Source organism: Dreissena polymorpha, chromosome 5, assembly GCF_020536995.1.
Source record: "Dreissena polymorpha isolate Duluth1 chromosome 5, UMN_Dpol_1.0, whole genome shotgun sequence".
Classification (NCBI taxonomy): Eukaryota; Metazoa; Mollusca; class Bivalvia; order Myida; family Dreissenidae; genus Dreissena; species Dreissena polymorpha.
Window position 1 is genome coordinate 42,689,648 of NC_068359.1, and position 22,073 is coordinate 42,711,720.

The window sequence follows — 22,073 nt, forward strand, 5'->3', positions numbered from 1 at the left end:
ATCATTTGAGATCCTTCCCGAAAGTAAAACTAATTCGAAATCATGGAGAATTTACAATCTTACAAATGCAATTCCTAATGGCAATAAGTAAGTTTTCAATCCTTATTGTCTTTCTGAGTTGTATTAAAAACAATGGTAGTGGCTTGAGTGTGGCTGGAATGTTATTCAGGTAAATTTTTCATAATTTCGCAACCTGTCAAATTGTGTTCCTTCATCATGTATGGTCTTGAAAGCATCTTTCGTCATATACTAAGCTTAAATGTTATCTTGTGATGCAAGGAACCTCAATTCCCAGTGAGAGAATCTTCTCCACAACAGGAGACCCTGTCAGTGCTTATAGGGCTTGTCTGCAATGGGCAATGTTGAAATGTTAATTTTTGTGAAAACAAACATCAAACTGTATGAACAGTGAAAAGTGTATGTTAACGAGCAAACTATAAAGTGAATAAGTGTTAGGTTTCATTTTATTTTGGCATTGCTACAATTTTAAACGAGAACTTTTTTTGTTGATAAATGTTTAATGTTTTGTTGTCAAATTATACTTCTAAAACTAGAACTTCTAAAAGTTGTGTAAATGTGTATCAGTAGAAGGTTGACTCTTTCAGTCTGTCAACTGCTCCTTAAAGCATATTGTCTGCGCAGGCTAATCAGGGACGACACTTTCCGCTTTAGCTTCTAGCCATTAACTATTTCAGTCAGCCAGCTGGCCCTGAGAGCAGTGGTAACTCTAGCACACCGGACACTCTAGAAGCTGACCTCTACAACCAGGTTGTCTCCCTTCTCACCCTGGTGCGATCCAGTAGCGCCAAGTCACCTGAGGCGTATGCTCTCTTCCTGGATGAGCTCTCGTCAATAGTTGCGCAGGGAAAGCTCGTCAGCAATGTAGAGGTATGGGAAGGGTTTGCTTTGGCCTTTTTTTATCTGATTTCCTCATTTTGTAATGTCATATTATTCTGCAATTAGTTATTATTAGTAATTTTGCTTGATCTATATACAAATGAATGTTGAACCTTGTAAACTGGGAAGGGTATTTTCCTCCTCTGAAGTGGTTCTTAAATCACACCCTTGTGTATGGGGTGGGATTGGCCTTATTCCAAGATTTGATTTACCATTAACCCATTAACAATACAATACAATTTAAAGCTGACATTGAAGTAAGTAGATATTGAAATTGTGCCCTTTCTGTTTATTCCTTTTAAAACATGTTTATTTATGAAGTATTTACTAGATACATTCGATTAACTCTCAAAGTAAACATAAGTTTGATTTTTTTTAAATAGCCAATTATATTATACATCATTTCGGAAATAAGATTGGTACTACATTTTTTATCAGTTTAGTTTCTTTTCTTTTTTTTGGGGGGGGGGGGGGGGGGTCTTAATAATGGTTTCCGTTATAACTGATAACATTTGTCATATTGTCTAGAAAACCTGTAGATGCTATGAATATTTTTCCCATTTAGAGTTGGATCAGTGAAAACTTGACGGTGGATTTTCAAGAATCCTTTGTGGTGGATATAGAAGATAACAAGCCGACTGAGTGAGTTCAACTTAACATCATCTTGTTACATACAAAACTGATCTTGTGATGTCTTTAAATTATGATCCCTTCGAAGAAGTGGGGGTATGCAGACTTTATTGCTTTGGCATCTGTCACATGGAGAGTTGGTTGGTCTTTCTTTTTTGTTTCTGCACAATAATTAGAGAACACTTCAACGTACAATCATGCAGATTAATATGATGGTCTCTTGCAAGGAGAGATGCTTATTAATTTTGAGGTCAACAGGTCAAAGAGGCTTGTAACTCGAAATATGTTTCTGCTTGATATCTGAAGAACAGTTTGACCTAAAATCATACAAATTGCTTTACTGGTTTGTTTTGGGGGGAAAGGGCAAAGGTCAATTCAACAAGAGCTTATCATGAAATTGGTTTCCACAAGATATATATAGAACGCTTCGGTCTACGGTCATCCAAATTGGTATGTTGGTTTCTTAAATGGGAAGGAAGACTCCCATCTGTGTTCAGTTCGTCAGGTCAAAGGTCAAGGTAACAGAGTTTTTTTACATGATTTTTTCCCCCATAAATTATCTTAAAAACACTTTGCATCATATAAATTGATCTGCTGGTTAATCTTGAAGGGAGGGAGACTCCTGTTGAATTGTGATCAAGTGTCAAGGTCAATGGGGAATGCAATCTTAAAAATATGTGAATAACTGCACATGCTAAAGACTTGGCAGCAAGTGGGTTGGCATGCATGTTTAGCAAACATCAAAAGATTGACTTTAAGTACTTACATCAACTAAAACAGTACACAAACTAACTGTTAAAGGCATCTGTTTTAAAAGGAGCTGTGTCATTCGAGTCTTGTGATAATTCTAAAGTGCAACTAAGTTAAGTAACCTTGCTCTGAGAAAAAGGGGTTTAATTCATGTGTGTAAAGTATTGTCCCAGATTAACTGTATAAGGCTGATCAGGGACAATGCTTTACTCTTTAACCCTTTGAGTGCTGGAACCGGATTTTGTAGACCTTTGCAAACAGTTTGGATCCAGATGAGACGCCACAGAACATGGCGTCTCATCAGGATCCAAACTGTTTGCTATTCTGATAGTATTCTTTGAAAAAAAATCAAAGAAAATGCTAATTTTAGAAATTCAGCAGACGACATTTTTGCAGACGACAAATTTCCCAGCATGCAAAGGGTTAAGGGACATTTTTTGTTTATATGAAGACTCTTCTAAACAACAATTCAGTTTCTGCTGAAAGTTTAATCCCTGTATAGCTTGTGCTGACTGCACAGGCTAATCAGGGATAACACTTTACGCACATGGCTGACTGCACAGGCTAATCAGGGACGACACTTTACGCACATGCATTAAACCCTGTTTTCACAGAGAACAGCTCAAATGTATAACTATGGTCCCAACCTTTGACAGAAGTGGTAACATCCCTATGGACTGTCTGTATGGACTTGATGATGACACGGAGGGAGCACTAGCCATCAACATACTGCCCCTGGTCGTACAGAAGTGTGGCAGGAAGACTGCGCTCACTGCATACACTGAGAGGTGAGAACATCCGTGGGCTATTTACATTCTTTAATAATCTGACTATAAAGTGATGCTTTTATTTTTTATTTTGAGGGCATAAAGATGCGTCCTTTTTGTGACCATCTGTGTCAGATTTTTGTGTTGCTTATATCTCTAAATGTATTGTGTCTTAAATTTAAACAAATATTTATCAATGTGCCAAATAGACTTATTGCTAATAAAGTGCCATTTTTTATAACATCAGTAGAGTTATGGCCCTTTTTTTAGTAAAAAAAAACATTTTGAAAATCAGTTGCATGTTAACTTTTGTACCTGGGAAATTTGTATATAAACTTAAGCTTTAAGTTTTGTTAAAAAATCATACTGTAATTTCTGTTCCAGTAGTCTGACAGACCCCCTCTGCCTGGCCCCATCCGTGAGGCTTTTGAGGGTGTGTGAAGAACGCCAGCATGGGACCCTGGATAATATAGACGCACTGCTCGGTAAGAGCATTATGAGTATAAGTGATATAAATGAATCTTTTGCGTTGCAAACTTAAGCAAAGAGAGCTAGACATAGACTTTAAAAATCATCTTCCTGGGCAATATTGATAAAACATTTTGACAGCTTTCATCCTTAAAAAGCACACTCTAAATAGGCAGTTTTCTACAGGCTGTGCGGTGTTCCTGACCAGGGAGACGGTATATGAGAAGCTTGATCCCCTGTCACAGAGGGAGAAGGACATTATTGTGTCCTCTCTGTTCTACACCATCAACTGGTTCATTGAGGTAAACTATGTACACAGTTCTTGGAAAACTGGGCTTAATGCATGTGGGTTAACCCTTTCAGTGCGGGAACCGAATTTTGAAGGCCTTTGCAAACAATTTGGATCCAGATGGGCGTCTCATCAGGATCCAAACTGTTTGTTATTCTGATAATATTCTTTGAAAAAAATCGAAGAAAATGCTAAATTTAGAAATTAAGCAGAAGACATTTTAGCAGACAACAAATTTCACAGCATGCAAAGGGTTACCGTAAAAAGTTGTGTATAAGGCGCACTTTTTTACCCCAAAATTTCATTTTAAAAACTTGATGCGCGTTATGCACAACTTCAGCCATGCCAAGACATTTTTTCGCTGTCAGTTACCCAGTAGCGGTAATTCGCATCATTCTGTTTTCCGGTGTTTTAACTGTAACTATGTTAATAATAGTGTTATATTGACGATCTGAATAAGATGAACAAACATTATAAAGTTAACATATATATTTTCTATCTTTTTCAGGTACGTACAGAGCATTGAAATCAAATAAATTTGAAGAAGAGAATGAAAAACGAGGAAGCCATTTTTATTTAAATGTTATTGTTTACTTTTCCCACAATATTATACCCTACTGTACTAGGGTTACACAATTTATTTGGGGTCACTTGTCGATTTACAATAGTATGTCGGCAAGGTATTTCCCGATATATTTAAGATTATTTTTCTTGCTTTTCAAATGTGTTAATAAAATTGATGCTGTGTTTGTTTAAACGTTTTCATACGTCTTGTCAAGATTGAGGATGTGATTATTGAGCAATTTGCGTTACCTGTCAAGTTTTGTGTAGCTGGGCTATTATCAAAACATGCGAACCGGCAAACGGCTTCACAACTCCATTGTTTGTTTATCGCCGGTAATGTCGTGATGGTGTTGAGAAGTTTGAGTCGTTAAAGTCTCCTGTCAATTTTAGACACTCGAAAAGAGCGCATGATATCGGCATTGTAAATAAAACGCGCGGTTGTGAATTAGTCATGCATGAATAACCAGGTGACAATACCAATCAATAATGTCAGTTTCTTAGTTATAACTAATCCATCCGTTATGTGTACTCCACGATAAAATCGTGGACAGTTACTTCGGAGACATATGATGAAAACCTTGATGGTATCCTCTTGGAAAGTGTGCATTTCATGCATAATTCATTTAAATCCAAACATTTATTTTTACGCATAATATGATTAAAAAAAACACCAACTAGTATCGTTATCGTCTTAAAAATAATTTATAATTGAAGCAATAAAAGAATAAGTAAGATCGGCAATGTAAATATAACGATTTTCAGTTAGCCTGCGGTACGGAATTTTTCCCCCGATTTTTTTGCTTCAAAAACTTTTTTTCCCGATTTTTTAGCTTTAAAAAGTAGATGCGCGTTATACATAAATGCGCGTTATACACAACGTTTTACGGTAAGTGCGTCCTGATCAATGGAATTTTTCGTTTGAATAAAGTATCATCTTAACGAAGAATCTTCCCAAAAAACTAAATAAGCTGTGCTCTGAAAAGTTGGACTGCACGGGCTTATCAGGGAAGGCACTTTCCGGCTTAACTGGATTGTCGCTAAAAAAGAACTTCCTTGAAACGAAAAATACAATACAAGTGGACAGTATTGTTCCTAGCATGTGCGCACTTGCAAAGCTCATTTCCATAGAGGGTGGATCAAAAAAAAAAAGGAAGTATCCTTCAGTAGGAGACAACTTTCTGTAATAAGACTTGATAATTATAATGCAAACTAATTGGCATTTAAGTGCTCTTCAATTACTATGTAACTTTTTTGGAAATATTTTACAACATAAAGCAATGTCAAGCCTTGCATTTCACATTTACATCAATAAATTATTGCTGTTGTTGGCGTTCTTACATTCCTGTATGCTAATGCCTCCATGGGTATTTAACAGGTCGTAAATGGGTTTGCTGGTCAGTCTGATCCAGAAATCAAGGCCAAAGTGATCACCAGGCTGCAGAATATAACAGAAATGCAGAAAATACTGCTGAAATGCCTTGCAGGTCAGAGTATACCAGTGTATTACCAAATATTTAATATTTTTTATTCCCCGCCAAAGGCGGAGGGATAAAGAATTGGCTTTGTCAGTCCGTGGGTCCGTCTGTTAGTCTTTCCATCCGTCTGTCAAAAAAATTTATTTGGTGGAGATATGAATTCAAAGAATTTGCTTGTTACACTGATCTTAAATGTGACAAATTATATACACCTGCTACATTTAATTATTGCAAATCTAATGGTAACTTTCCAAGTTCTGTGTAGAATAACTGAACATTGTAAGAAATCATAAAAAATCTGATTAAAAAAACTTTTCAGTAACAAAGTTCTTCAGGTGTATGTAAATGGAATGTTTATTATTAATGCATGCTACTGTTTTCAGTGTACCCAACTTTCAAGCCCCAGTTAGCCAATTTTGACCTTGACGAATCTCTGAAGCCAGTGACTCATTCTGTAACAACTGGTAAAGGGGACAGCAAGAAGGGTAAAAAGGCAAAGTAAGGGTTGCTTATCTTTTGACTACGATTTATTGTATGACTAAATTTTCAAAGTAAAAGGTTTATTGAGCACAAAAAACGTCTAACAATACATTTTCAGCTTACCTGAGCACAAAGTGATAAAGGAGAGCTATTGGGGTCTCCTTTTGTCTGGCGTTTGTCAGAATGGCTATGTAGGGTGTGTGTGGTGCATTGTCAACTTTTACCTGGTATCCATTCTAGAGGCAACATTTTTTGTATCCAAACATCATCAGAATGTTTATCTTGGTTGTATTAAGGCCTGGCTTTGATCTGGGTCATGTCCATCCAAAAACAAGGTCCCCAGGTAAAAAACTTGTAACAAACCTTTTTTACACTCAAGAAGCCACATTTATGTCTCAATCTTGATGAAACTTTGTCAGAATTAATTAATTATGTAAATAAAAGGCTGAGTTCAAATCTAGGTCATGTGCGTTCAAATACTTGGTAACTTCGTCAAATCTTAGGAAAACCTTGTTCCCACTGTCACCACTTTTTGATGCGATGATTTTGCCAATATTGACCTACGTTACTAAGATTTGGGGATTCTATCGCAGCCCTGACATAGAGAAAGTAGTTGATTTTTATGCCCCCGGATCGATAGATCGGGGGTATATTGTTTTCGTCCTGTCTGTCTGTCATTCTGTCAAAAACTTTAACCTTGGTTAAAGTTTGATAACTTTTGCAATATTGAACATACCAACTTGATATTTACCATGCATGTGTATCTTATGGAGCTGCTCATTTGGAGTGGTGAAAAGTCAAGGTCAAGGTCATCCTTCAAGGTCAAAGGTCAAATATCATTGTATTTTTCTTTCCTAAAACTTTGACCTTCGTTAAAATTTTATCATAAATTTTTTAATATTGAACACAGCAACTTCATATTTGGCATGCATGTGTATCTCGTGGAGCTGCACATTTTGAGTGGTGAAAGGTCAAGGTCATCCTTTAAGGTAAAAGGTCATTTTTTTTTTTTTTATTCATTTCTCCAATCAATCTCTTACTTACTTCTTGTGAAGCTGCACATTTTGAGTGGTAAAAGGTCAAGGTCAAAGTCAACCTTCAAGGTCAAAGGTCAAAATATAAAAAAACATAAATTTTTATAACCTTTTGAATGTTGAACACAGCAACTTCATATTTGGCATGCATGTGTATCTCGTGGAGCTGCACATTTTGAGTGGTGAAGGTCAAGGTCATCCTTCAAAGTCAAAGGTCAACAAAAAAAAGCGGTGCATTAGGGGGATGTGTTTCTGACAAACACATTTCTTGTTTTAAAACTAGACACTGTCTGTTCAGCCACAAACTACATTCGCTGCAGTGTATAGTGAGCTTGGTTGTTTTCCTTTCTCGTGTATAAAAAAGATGCCTATCATTAAATTTTGGTTTGAAATATAAAAAAATCCAGATTTCTTACTTATCAAATTATTGATAGATTTAGATGATGTTAATTTGCATATTACTAACTAGGGTAATAAACTAAGGCTGTTGCTCCAGGAATTAGGATGGTCTTTTTTGCAATTATAAATCTGAGATAAACACTAGCGATGTTAAATGTATCTGTCAATGTATAAAGGACATCACTATTCAAACATTGGTTAGTGATATTGTTAACTTTCCCAAACTTGATACTTATCGTTTATTTAAATCAAATGTTGATTTTGAAAACTATTTATATATTGTTTTAAATTAAAGGGAAATAAATATTTTGACTAGACCTCACTGTTCTGTACACTCACTATTCATTGAGGAAGGTAGATATTAAGCGTAAGAGTAAGTAAAAGGTTTAATATGGGTGCAATCGAGAAAGAAACCCATTTTTTTTATTAACATGTCCATTATATAGAGATGTAAGAAAACTGTTGTTACCTTAATATTATCCACACTGGCCTTCTATTATAAAATTAAAGCAACTTATGTCTACTTCGAATAAGAAGATATTAATTAATTTAGCTAAATTTACTAGAATGGCATTCAATCTTAGATCTATTCACAATAAGAATTTATTTAGTATCTATGTATATATTGTTATATATTGTTGTTACAACTTTAGAGGACATAATTATGACACAGTCTTGTTAAACTTGATCAGATTGTTCATCTTGAGAATATCTTGGCTGAGTTAGAATCTGAGTCACATGCGTTCAAAAACTAAGTCAAATCTTAGAAAAAACTTGTTACCACTCTAGGAATAAATAAAGCTTATGTTACATCTAAGACAACTTCTAGGTCAGGGTCATACATAGAGGTCAAAGGTCAATTTTGACTGTAACACAGATTGTCCAGACTGTAATTCTTAGCTCGGCTGTTTTCGGAGAAAACCCGAGGTATTGTCATAGCCAGCTCGTCGTGTCGTGTCCGTCGTCGTGTCCTCTGTCCGCATCAAGCTAAAACCTTAACAATTTGTCAAGGTTTTGAACATTGACTCTAAAATCAAAGTGCTTCAACCTACAACTTTGAGACTTCATATGTAGCTGCACCTTGATGAGTTCTACATGCCACACCCGTTTTTGGGTCACTAGGTCAAAGGTCAAGGTCACTGACCTTTAAACAAAAAAATCTTACAAGCTTTCATCTATTCAAAACTGCACCCGCAGCCGAGCGTGGCACCCGTTATGAGGTGCTCTTGTTTAGTTCATCATTCAATGTAACACACCTTAAATTTATATCACAAAAAGACTGAATGTAGTATATATCACCCGTCTCAATACCTTAAAGGTTAAGGTCAGACTTAAAGGTCAAAAGTCAACTTTGACCTTAAACTCCTTGTGTGTTCTCTATGTCTAAACAATCATTCTCTTAAGTTTGTGCCATCTATCAGGTCAAGTCTTCAGCTATTGGTGTCTTCATGTGACCTCATGTGAGCACTTAGGGGCTATTCGCCCTATTGTGTTTGAGTTGGATTAGCTCACCTGAACATGTAATCGTTCAGTAATTAATTGTATGTGTTTACATTGTCTATAATATCTATATTATATTTTGTGCAGATCTCAGAATTTTTTAGGCTGTTGTCAGATTTATCTAGTACTAACCTAACGAGGGAACAAAAATATTCACTATAAGTGTATATTTTCAATAAGTCTGTCTCAAAACTTTCGTTTCAACTTCATATGTTCAATACTATTTGAAAGGATTTCAATGAAACTTGCTTCCAATGTGAAGGGCATTGAGATGATGTGCAGAAGGCATGAGTTAGTCATACTGACTTAAGGTCAAAGTTGTTCTTCAAGGTCAAAGGTTTGAGCCTCCATTGTTGTGTTGGCTTCATGTCTTCTTTGTCCTATAATTGTGTGTCTGACCTATATCTCCTATACCCATGAGTCTATCTTTGTGTGTCCGACCTATATCTCCTATACTCATGAGTCTATCTTTGTGTGTCCGACCTATATCTCCAATACCCATGAGTCTATCTTTGTGTGTCCAACCTATATCTCCTATACCCATGAGCCTATCATTGTGTATCCGACCTATATCTCCTTTACCCATGAGCCTATCGTTGTGTGACCGACCTATATCTCCTATACCCATGAGCCTATCATTGTGTGTCCGACCTACATCTCCTATACCCATGAGCCTATCATTGTGTGTCCGACCTATATCTCCTATACCCATGAGCCTATCATTGTGTGTTCGACCTACATCTCCTATACCCATGAGCCTATCATTCTGTGTCCGACCTATATCTCCTATACCCATGAGTCTATCTTTGTGTGTCCGACCTATAACTCCTATACCCATGAGCCTATCATTGTGTGTCCGACCTATATCTCCTATACCCATGAGCCTATCATTGTGTGTCCGACCTACATCTCTTATACCCATGAGCCTATCATTGTGTGTCCGACCTACATCTTCTATACCCATAAGCCTATCTTTGTGTGTCCAACCTATATTTCCTATACCCATGAGCCTATCATTGTGTTACCGACCTATATCTCCTTTACCCATGAGCCTATCTTTGTGTGTCCGACCTACATCTCCTATACCCATGAGCCTATCATTGTGTGTCCGACCTACATCTCCTATACCCATGAGCCTATCATTGTGTGTCCGACCTATATCTCCTATACCCATGAGCCTATCATTGTGTGTTCGACCTACATCTCCTATACCCATGAGCCTATCATTCTGTGTCCGACCTATATCTCCTATACCCATGAGTCTATCTTTGTGTGTCCGACCTATAACTCCTATACCCATGAGCCTATCTTTGTGTGTCCGACCTACATCTCCTATACCCATGAGCCTATCATTGTGTGTCCGACCTACATCTCCTATACCCATGAGCCTATCATTGTGTGTCCGACCTACATCTCCTATCCCCATGAGCCTATCATTGTCGACCTAGATCTCCTATACCCATGAGCCTATCTTGGTGTGTCCGACCTATATTTCCTATACCCATGAGCCTATCATTGTGTGACTGACCTATATCTCCTATACCCATGAGTCTATCTTTGTGTGTCGGACCTACATCTCCTATACCCATGAGCCTATCATTGTGTGTCCGACCTATATCTCCTATACCCATGAGTCTATCTTTGTGTGTCCGACCTATATCTCCTTTTCCCAATAGCCTATCATTGTGTGACCCACCTACATCTCCTATACCCATGAGCCTATCATTGTGTGTCCGACCTATATCTCCTATACCCATGAGCCTATCATTGTGTGTCCGACCTACATCTCCTATACCCATGAGCCTATCATTGTGTGTCTGACCTATACCCATGAGCCTATCATTGTGTGTCCAACCTATATTTCCTATACCCATGAGCCTATCATTGTGTGTTCGACCTATATCTCCTCTACCCATGAGCCTATTATTGTGTGTGTGGACCTATATCTCCTATACCCATGAGCCTATCATTGTGTGTCCGACCTATATCTCCTATACCCATTGAAGGATTGTCATGAAACTTGGTAACAGTGTTGAGGTCATTGAGACCATTTGCAAAAGGTATTAGTTAGTCACCCCTGGTCAAGGTCATACTTCAAGGTCAAAAGTTTGAGCTTCTATTTTTATTTTTGGTCAATAACCAATAAATAAATTGATGGATTTCATGAATCTTTGTAACAATGTACTAAAAGATAAATCAAGAAGACTTTCCTCTGACCCAGGAAGCCTAAGAAGGGAGACAAGACCCCTGATGATGCTGATGACACAAGCAGGGACAGCTCTCAGTTGAATGAGACTGCAGCAGGGGTGGGTATTATTATGACTCAGAGAGCTGGCAGTGTGTATTCATGGGATTTACTTCTTTTTAATAGTTGTCAATATATTTATGTTTCTTTTATCAATATGATTTCTTTAATATGTCCTTCCAAGTGAAGCTAGGGACTGTCATCTTTTTATGCTCCCGGTAGGGTGGCATATAGCAGTTGAACTGTCCGTCAGTCTGTCCGTCCATCCGAAAACTTTAACATTGGCCATAACTTTTGCAATATTGAACATAGCAACTTGATATTTGGCATGCATGTGTATCTCATGAAGCTGCACATTTTGAGTGGTAAAAGGTCAAGGACATTCTTCATGGTCAAAAGTAAAAAAATACAATCCAAGGGAAGTAATAAGCCTTTAAAGGGAGATAATTTCTAAACCTGCCAAATGATATATTGAAATTTTATTTCAAAGCGGCGCAATAGGGGGCATTGTGTTTCTGACAAACACATCTCTTGTTGGAATTAAAATAATTAATATATACTATAATTAATGTCCTATATGGTGGTTTTATATATTTAAATGTTTCATTTTCCACCAACACCCCTTGCAACAGGCACATGGATTTTACTTAGCTGTTGCTTATGACCATCCTATATCAACCTATGTCATCCATACATTTTTAATTATATATTGTTAGCCAAGAAAATGCCATTTTGATTTATATATTGTTAGCCAAGTAATAGCCATTTTGAACTATATATTATTAGCCAAGTGATAGCCATTTTGAATAATTCTGTTTGTCTAGCAACTTATTATGATTCAAATGGTCTGAACAGCACCAAGTGGAAGCCACCACCATGGGACAAGTGTGTTTACCAAACATATTGTCATATTATGTTTTAAAATTTGGATCAATTACATGGAAATAAGGTTTCGTTTCAGAGTACACAAGCAGGAGATAAGGATGGCACAGAGAATGGGGCAAAAGAGAAGCCTTCCTTAACCAGCCTCGCTGCTTATAAACCCTACTTCAGGTGGGTAAAATTCCTACCTTGGATTTCAAGGACATTGTACACAGATTTTTAAATAAAAAATCGTTTAATCAACAAACTATAACAACTTAATAAACTATAACAACTTTAATGTTGAGACTACAATAATGTTTTATAACACGATTTTTTTTTCATCAGTGATTTTCTTGGGGTATAAACCTGTGGCCTAAAGAAAGCTTACACGCTTCCACTACACCACGCAGGTTTTTGGATCAGGATGGTAGTTTAAAATGTTTTGTCAGTAATACACATTGTTGTTCAGTCCAATTATCAATGTACAGTGTTACAAAAGCTTTATTATTATACCTCCACAAAGTTTAGGGGGGTATATAGAAGTGAACTTGTCTGTCTGTCGGTCGGTCAGTCTGTCTGTCGGTCGGTCCGTATTAAGTGTCCGCTCTCTAATTCATGTTGTTTTCATCCGATCTTCACCAAACTTGGTCAGATGTGGTATCTAGATGATGTCTAGGCCAAGTTCAAATATGGGCCATGCCGGGTCAAAAACTATGTCACGGGGTTACTTAGTGCGTTTTAAACATTGAACATGGTGTCCGCAATCTAATTCAAGTAGTTTTCATCAGAGCTTCACCAAACATGGTCAGAAATTGTATTTAGATGATGTCTAGGCCAAGTTCGAACATGGGTCATGGCAGGTCAGAAACTAGGTCACTGGGTCACTTAGTGCGTTTTAAACATTGAGCATAGTGTCTGCTCTCTAATGCAAGTAGTTTTCATCCGATCTTCACCAGACTTGGTCAGAAGTTGTATCTATATGATGTTTAGGTCAAATTTGAAAATGGGTCATGTCGGGTCAAAAACTAGGTAATGGGATTACATAGTGTGTTTTAAATGTTCAGCATGTTGTCCGCTCTTTAAATCAAGTAGTTTTCATCCAATATCTTTACCAAACTTGGTCAGTAGATTTATCTAGATGATCTCTACGCCACGTTTAAACATGGGCCATACCGGGCCAAAAATTAGGTCACAGGGTCACTTAGTGTGTTTTTTAACATTCAGCATGGTGTCTGCTCTCTAATTCAAGTCGTTTTCATCCGATCTTCACCAAACTTGGTCAGAAGTTTTATCTATATGATCTTAAGGCCAAGTTCAAACATGGGCCATGCCAGATCAAAAACTAATTCACAGCGTCACTTAGTACGTTTTAGACATTCAGCATGGTGTCTGCTCTCTAATTCAAGTAGTTTTCATCCGATCTTCACCACACTTGGTCAGAAGTTGTTTCTAGATGATGTGTAGGTCAAGTTCGAACATGGGCCATGCCGGGTCAAAAACTAGGTCATGGGGTCACTTAGTGCGTTTTAAACATTGAGCATGGTCTCCGCTGTTTTTTGTGAAGACAACATGCAAAATATTCTGTGTCATTGCGGCATGTGGGGGTATTTGTCACGTCTGTGACAAAGCTCTATTTTGTTCTGCTTTTGATTTAAAGGTTATCCTTAAACAAATCAGGAGTGTTAAGTTTTTTTTAAATATTATGTATATTTTTCTATTTTTAATCAGTGACAATTTTTTTCTGAAAATTGTCATTTTGTCCAACTGCAAACAAGTCCCTGTAAAAAGGCCTGTAAATATGTGCTATTTAGCCTGGTTAATGTCTTCAGAATACCAAGTAAATGTCTTTATTGTGTCCCAGTAAATGTCTTTGTTCAGTGAACCCCAGGAAATGTCTGCAGAGTATCCCAGTAAATGTCTGTGTTCAGTGAACCATAGAAAATGTCTGCAGGGTGTCCCAGTAAATTCCTGTGTTCAGTGAACCCTAGAAAATGTCTGCAGAGTATCCCAGTAAATGTCTGTGTTCAGTGAACCCTAGGAAATATCTGCAGAGTATCCCAGTAAATGTCTGTGTTCAGTGAACCGTAGGAAATGTCTGTAGAGTATCTCAGTAAATGTCTGTGTTCAGTGAACCATAGAAAATGTCTGCAGAGTATCTCAGTAAATGTATGTGTTCAGTGAACCCTAGGAAATATCTGCAGAGTATCCCAGTAAATGTCTGTGTTCAGTGAACCGTAGGAAATATCTGCAGAGTATCCCAGTAAATGTCTGTGTTCAGTGAACCCTAGGAAATATCTGCAGGGTATCTCAGTAAATGTCTGTGTTCAGTGAACCCTAGGAAATATCTGCAGAGTATCCCAGTAAATGTCTGTGTTCAGTGAACCCTAGGAAATATCTGCAGAGTATCCCAGTATATGTATTCAGAGTACTTGTGTGTTAGGGACAAAGCAACCATATTCATAATGTTCCTAAGGGAAATATTTATTGAGACTCAGGTGGGTAAAATCCCTAAATCCCTACTTTGGATTTAAGGGAACTTGCACACAGATTTCCTTATTTGAAAATTAATGTGAATGAATCCAGGCCGGCTGACTTTTTTAACTTCCTCAAGTAAGACATGAAGATTTTGAAACGCCCTTAAAGCTTTAAGCCACATCTCCGCATTGAAATTATAACCTGCTTGAAGGAAGCGTGAGTGGACATAAGTAAAGAAACTTATGTCCATTTTCAAGCACATGCATTGGTAACATATCGAGGGCTGAACGGAAAACTGTTGTATGTCCTTCTTTATTTAATATGAGTTACGACAGTCTTCCGTTAACCCCTCGATATGAACCTTTTTATTTATCATAATAGCATTCCATACCACTACTTAAGTATGCATGTACTCAATAGGCTTTTAGCAAATCAGGGTTTATATGAAGTTGTGAATAAAATGCAAGTTTTTTACAAATTAGATTTGAATACTTGCCCCCCCCCCCCCCCCCCCCCCCCCCCCCCCTCCTCCTTCCCCCACCACCACCACCACTGAAAACTGCCCGAATAGAGAAATAATAATTAATCAATATTTTTTCGGGGGCATATTGTTTTTTGCCTGTCATTCTGTCCCAAAACTTTAACCTTGGTTAAAGTTTTGTGATAACTTTTGCAATACTTAAGATAGCAACTTGATATTTGGCATGCATGTGTATCTCATGAAGCTGCACATTTTGAGTGGTGAAAGGTCAAGGTCATCCTTCAAGGTCAAAAGTAAAAAATACAATTCAAGGGAAGTAATAAGCTTTAAAAGGAAGATCATTTCTAAACTTGCCAAATGATATATTGAAATTGTTATTTCAAAGCGGCGCAATAGGGGGCATTGTGTTTCTGACAAACACATCTCTTGTTGTTGTTTTTTTCTTAGAAATATATCATTTCATAATCTTGTTTTTGCAGGGAGTTGGATATAAAGGTGTTCACAATTCTTGCTACGGGATCAATTAAAAATGTTTTGCTGGACTCAGAGGAAAATACAAAGGTACAGAAAAAATTATTTCTTTTGCATTCTTTTTTTGTTGGTATGCAAATATTCGGTTTCACGTTTTGTATGAAGATAAATCCTGCTGCTAAAAAAATAAAAAGTATGGGCATTATGGTTTCATTTTGCAGTTTGATGTTGACCGTGTGATGTCCGGCGTCCGTTGTGTGTGCGTGCGTGCGTCCGTCAACAATTTGTTTGTGTAGACAGTAGAGGTCACAGTTTTCATCCAATCTTTATGAAATTTGGCCTGAATGTTTATCTTGATGAAATCTGGGTTGGGATTGTATTTGGGTCATCTGTGGTCAAAAACAAGGTCACTAGGTCAAACACTAGGTCACATAATAGGTCAAATAATAGAAAAACCTTGTGTAGACATTAGAGGTCGCAGTTTTCATCCAATATTTATGAAATTTGGTCAGAATGTTTATCTTGATGAAATCTGGGTTGGGATTGTATTTGGGTCATCTTGGGTCAAAAACTAGGTCACTAGGTTAAATAATTGAAAAATCATCAACAATTTGTTTGTGTAGACAGTAGAGGTAACAGTTTTCATCCAATGTTTATGAAATTTGGTCAGAATGTTTATCTTGATGAAATCTGGGTTGGGATTGTATTTGGGTCATCTGGGGTCAAAAACTAGGTCACAAGGTCAAAAACTAGGTCAAATAACAGAAAAACCTTGTGTAGACAAAAGAGGTCGCAGTTTTCATCCAATCTTTATGAAATTTGGTCAGAATGTTTATCTTGATGAAATCTGGCTTGGGAATGTATTTGGGTCATCTGGGGTCAAAAACTAGGTCACTAGGTCAAAAACTAGGTCAGATAATAGAAAAACCTTGTGTAGACAATAGAGGTCGCAGTTTTCATCCAATCTTTATGAAATTTGGTCAGAATGTTTATCTTTATGAAATCTGGGTTGGGATTGTATTTGGGTCATCTGAGGTCAAAAACTAGGTCACTAGGTCAAATAATAGAAAAACCGTCAAAAATTTGTTTGTGTAGACAGTAGAGGTCACAGTTTTCATCCAATTTTTATGAAAATTGGTCAGAATGTTTATCTTGATGAAATCTGGGTTGGGATTGTATTTGGGTCATCTGGGGTCAAAAACTAGGTCACTAGGTCAAAAACTAGGTCACTAGGTGAAATAATAGAAAAACCTTGTATAGACAATAGAGGTCGCAGTTTTCATCCAATCTTTATGAAATTTGGTCAGAATGTTTATCTTGATGAAATCTGGGTTGGGATTGTATTTGGGTCATCTTGGGTCAAAAACTAGGTCACTAGGTCAAATAATAGAACAACCTTGTGTAGACAATAGAGGTCTCAGTTTTCATCCAATCTTCATGAAATTTGGTCAGAATGTTTGTCTTGATGAAATCTGGTTTGGGATTGAATTTTGGTCACCTGGGGTCAAAAACTAGGTCAATAGGCAGTCTTGGCATTGATTATTTTTAGGCACTAGCCCAGCCGGGTTACCAGCTTAGAAATTTCACTAGCCCGAATCAATTTCAACTAGCCCAAATAAAAGTTTTAATTCTCTTACATTTGTAACTATGTTTGTATTGAACAAGCATAGAACAATAAAGATTAAACAAATAAACACTTGATTCTGTTTTATTCACTGTTAATGTCTGACAAAAAATTTAACACAAGGTCTCCAGACATCTCCATTCAATCATGGTCATTGTCTGAGTCACTGACATCCAGGTCTGACATTTCAGGTATGCTCTTAAAGGCGGCCTGAAAACAAAAACTGAAGCCACATCTGTTTTGTCGCTGATTGTACCAGCATCTAAAATGCAGTATGATAACACATTTGAATTTAATGTCAGGATTCGTTTTTTGACAGATTAATTTTATCTGTTAAAAACTATACTTGTAAGTTAGAGCATGATATTTAATGGCATGTTGTTTTTTACATTACATATGAAATGCACTTACCAGCCAGTCAGAAACGCTGGCTCAGAATTAAAGTCCCCAATACAAAACGAAGCCATGACCGATTATTTTTCCGTAACGGTTGGCATTTTCGTTTCATTTACTGTTCACATAATTTTTGTTGCAACCTTTATTGCCATTGTACAGTTGATGTTTGTGCATTGCGCCCTCAAAAGATCGCAGAAAAGACATTAAAACAAATCTATCGCCGCGAGTTCTCCACCCAGTAATAATAATAGTTATAGCATCTCGCGAGATTTACTTACAACACTGTTCGATAAGCGTCTAATCAATGATTGCTCAAGGGAAATAACAAATGCAGTTTTGAATAAGCGTCTATATGAATCTATTTCAGACATGTTACTGAGTTCGGACAAGAAAAAATGCACTCGACTGATCAGGCTACCGGCTAGGAATTTTCACTTGACCGACGCAAAAATCACTAGACACGGTCGACGGTTGAGTGGGTTACGTCCAAGACTGAATAGGTCAAATATTAGAAAAACCTTGTGTAGACAATAGAGGTCACAGTTTTCATCCAATCTTTATGAAATTTGGTCAGAATGTTTATCTTGTTGAAAACTGGGTTAGGATTGTATTTGGTTAGTCAGGTGAGCGATTCAGGGCCCTCATCCAATCTTTATGAAATTTGGTCAGAATGTTTATCTTGTTGAAAACTGGGTTAGGATTGTATTTGGTTAGTCAGGTGAGCGATTCAGGGCCATCATGGCCCTCTTGTTTCCTTTATAAGAGGCCATAGGCGCAATTTATTGTTGTAACCTGTGAGCATTGAGAGTGTTATCTTGCTTTTGAATGTAAGCTTTTACAGCTGTTTGAGGCTATGAGGTTTTTACTCCCCCATCCCCCACCCCCGCTAATGGCAAGGAATATTACTTGACCGTTGTCCATCTGTCTGCAGGTTTTTTTCTGCTATTTAAAAAAGGCCGTTTAATGGACCCGATCCCAAAGCAAACAGACCTGATCCCTAACCAAAATTGAAATTTATTTTTCCCCAATTTAAAAAAAATTTTTTTTTTTTTTTTTATAGAGTGTCTTATAATTATTACATCTCAATTTTTTATCTCAAACATCCAACAAAGTTAATGATTATAATCTTTATGATTTTTGCTGATGTTATCCCTGACAAAGTTGGCAGATATAGTTTTATGTTGTCCGTCCATCTGTCACAAATTTTTGAGGGCTACCTCTCAGAAACTATATAAGATTTTGACATAACCAGATTCCACCTTTATTTGCAATGTAATTTGATCATTAAATAGATGTTGTTTGCATTTAATTGTCTGTTGCAAATGCATCACAGGTACAAATTAGTGAGAAAAGGAACATCCCTTCATATAACCTTTTCTCTTAGTTCTGCACCCATAAAGAAACTAAATTTATTTTGCCACGAATATATATTCAAGAAATTTACTTGTTGTTGATGAAGTACACCTCCTGTTCATATGCAGTGACAGAGTTATTTGAAGGAATTTTAGTTGTTCCCATGGTTTTTGGCTGGGACAGAGTTTTCTACACGAAAATAAATGACTGCGGTTGTTTATAGTCTGGCAGAGTTGTATACATGAATATAAGTTATTCCTCTGGGATTTAGGTCATGTCAGACTTGTATACAAATGCCTTCTTTGGTTTTTAGGATGTGACAGAATCGTTTTCCTGAATATAAATTACCTCCCTTGTTTTTAAAGCTGTTACAGAGTTTTCAACCTGAATGTAAAAAAAAACTGCCTAGGTTTTAAGGTTGTGACATAGTTGTCTATGTAAATATTAATAACCTTCTTTGTTTTTAGGCTGTAACAGAGTTATCTTTCTGAATATAAATAATCTTCCTTGTTTATTAAGAGGGTTACAGACTTGTCTACCTAAATGTAAAAATAGCCTCCCTTTGTTTTTAGGCTGTGACAGAGTTGTCTCTCCAGATGCCTCAGATTCAGTTCTTGATGGAAGATCTGTGCAGAAAATTGGAGCATGCATTGCTGGCCTCTGCTTCAAAGAGGAAAACATTCTTTAAAGTAAGAATTGTGATTTATTTGTATGCAGTTGAAAACAATGTGATACACTGACACTTTCCAACTTTTTTTGTGGCAAACTGATCATTCACCTTTTTTTATGAATTGGCTTCATAAACAATGTTTATTTCAGTCTAAGGGAGATAAGAAGGTAGGGTTTTCCAATCTGGATCAGTTAACTCCCTTACAAGTGGCTACAAATGCTGTTAAGCTGCTGCCAGCTCTGTGTAACCATCTCGAGGCCTCCAGCGGTTTCTTCCAGGTATAAAAATGCACTTGTTTGCTGTTCGTTAAAAGCTTTAAAAACATTCCAATCATTGTGTACAGTTACAAGCATTTACAACATTCCAATCATTGTTGTCAAAATTATTTGTGATATTGAAGAACATTTTTATATATTCAAATTAACATAGACAAATTAAGAAAATCAATTTTAAATAAATACAGTAGAAACTGACCTAATGACCACCTAAAAATAAAGGTCACCTGCAGACAACGGTCTGTCTGGAATCCTCCCAACGAAAAACACTCTATACTACACTTGAAAATAACGGCCACCTGTCCATAACGGCCACTATATTCAACTCCGAAATTCATGTTTGACCTGAAATCAACGGTCCAAGTGTCGATTGTCTCGAGTCGCGAAAATTAAAAACACAGCACATCATTTGTCCGTCTATTTTGCGGTTAAATCGTCTGATAGCGGTAATTGTCTTTGATATTATAAAAGCGGTCCGCTTCGAGTAAACAAATAATAAGGTGTTGAGAAGTTAAGGGTTCTTTTCCGGGGATAATTGTGGGGGTATCTTCAAAAGAAAATATGTCAGAGTTTGTGACACGTTTAAAGTAATTATCGCTAATTAAATGACCGCTAATTAGTACATTGAACTTACAACATCGAGTATCGATTTAAAAATAACATTTTCGGATGATTCTTTAAAAGAGCTTTCTAGCGTACACAACATTTTTTAAAGCAATCGGAATAATAAATCACGGAATAACAATGAGTGGTTAACGTAAGTTCCTCACATTAGAGGAGCTAGCGTTTGAAACTATTTGAATCTGGAAAAAGTTTGCGTGTTATAGCAAGTGAGCTCTGTGTTGGACGTACACAAGTGCAGAGTGTGCTTAAGCGTATGTACACACATAAGTTAATTCTGTTATTATGCTTAGTTAACGGCAATGAGCCTTTGTTTTACACTGTATGCAAACGACTGGGTGAGGTAACGACGTAGCAATACTACCAACTGACAAACCATCTTAAAATTTGTGATCCGAATTCAATGGTCACCCGTGGACAATGGCCACTTTGGTCATTTCCATTGACTGACCGCTGTTCTCAGGTTTGACTGTAGATCTGATATTATTTTCATTTCAGCAGCTTTTATCACAGTTTTTATAATAGGTATTGTGCCCATAAGCATGCCTTCTGATTGTTGGGATAAATCCAGTCAAGTTGGGTCCCATAAAACTGGGATTTATGCACAATTTAAGTATTGTTAGTGGATTAATTTTAGAGTAACATACATATAACTTGTTCACTTTCAGACCCTGCTTGCTGAGAACGATGGAGTCCTGGACGGCCCAGGCAGTCACAGTGCAGAGGCAGTCATCACGGGAGCTTGCTTCCAGCTCCTTACACAGGCTGTACTCACCATCTTCTCTTGGTGAGTTTAATATTGTCATAGAAGTTAAAAAAATTGTAAGTATTTTTTATGTTTGTTCACAATGTTACTGATGAAATTAAAATTGAAATGTAAACTTTCACTGAAAAAGCATATAATAAACAAGGGTTTGATTTCTCTCTCAATTTATTTGCAGCCTTTCAACACCAATATAGTTTTACAGGTAGTTCATAACTTTGCTCGATTGATTTGAAAGCGCTTTGATGAAACCTGTTAGGGCAGTATTTCAAACCCCAGAAAATTTTAATTAGACTTAGTTTAAATAAATAATTTTGACCAAATTAAACAAAGCATGTGAAAGGAATTTTTCAAAGTTTTGTTGAGGAGTAGGAAAAACTGTTTTCTCAGTTGAAAAGCTGAGGGAAAACACGTGACATTCAAAGATTTATAACAGTTTTAACCTTGCTCTGTAAACATGAGGTTTAACCCTTTTATGCTGGGAAATTTGTCGTCTGCTAAAATGTTGTCTGCTGAATTTCTAAAATTAGCATTTTCTTCGATTTTTTTCAAAGAATATTATCAGAATAGCAAACAGTTTGG

General features: G+C 36.8%; 1 protein-coding gene across 1 annotated transcript in view; it reads left to right on the plus strand.

Annotated features, from left to right (window-relative positions):
- Positions 1-22,073, plus strand: part of LOC127880820 (Fanconi anemia group D2 protein-like) — a 126,423-nt gene that overhangs the window by 38,394 nt on the left and 65,956 nt on the right. Inside the window, exons 21-33 of the mRNA XM_052428267.1 lie at positions 696-888; positions 1,463-1,539; positions 2,934-3,065; positions 3,429-3,529; positions 3,699-3,814; positions 5,741-5,849; positions 6,224-6,338; positions 11,475-11,559; positions 12,460-12,551; positions 15,798-15,879; positions 19,735-19,851; positions 19,982-20,110; positions 21,397-21,515. Of these exons, the coding sequence (XP_052284227.1) occupies positions 696-888; positions 1,463-1,539; positions 2,934-3,065; positions 3,429-3,529; positions 3,699-3,814; positions 5,741-5,849; positions 6,224-6,338; positions 11,475-11,559; positions 12,460-12,551; positions 15,798-15,879; positions 19,735-19,851; positions 19,982-20,110; positions 21,397-21,515 (1,467 nt within the window). The remainder of the gene's footprint in view (positions 1-695; positions 889-1,462; positions 1,540-2,933; positions 3,066-3,428; positions 3,530-3,698; positions 3,815-5,740; positions 5,850-6,223; positions 6,339-11,474; positions 11,560-12,459; positions 12,552-15,797; positions 15,880-19,734; positions 19,852-19,981; positions 20,111-21,396; positions 21,516-22,073) is intronic.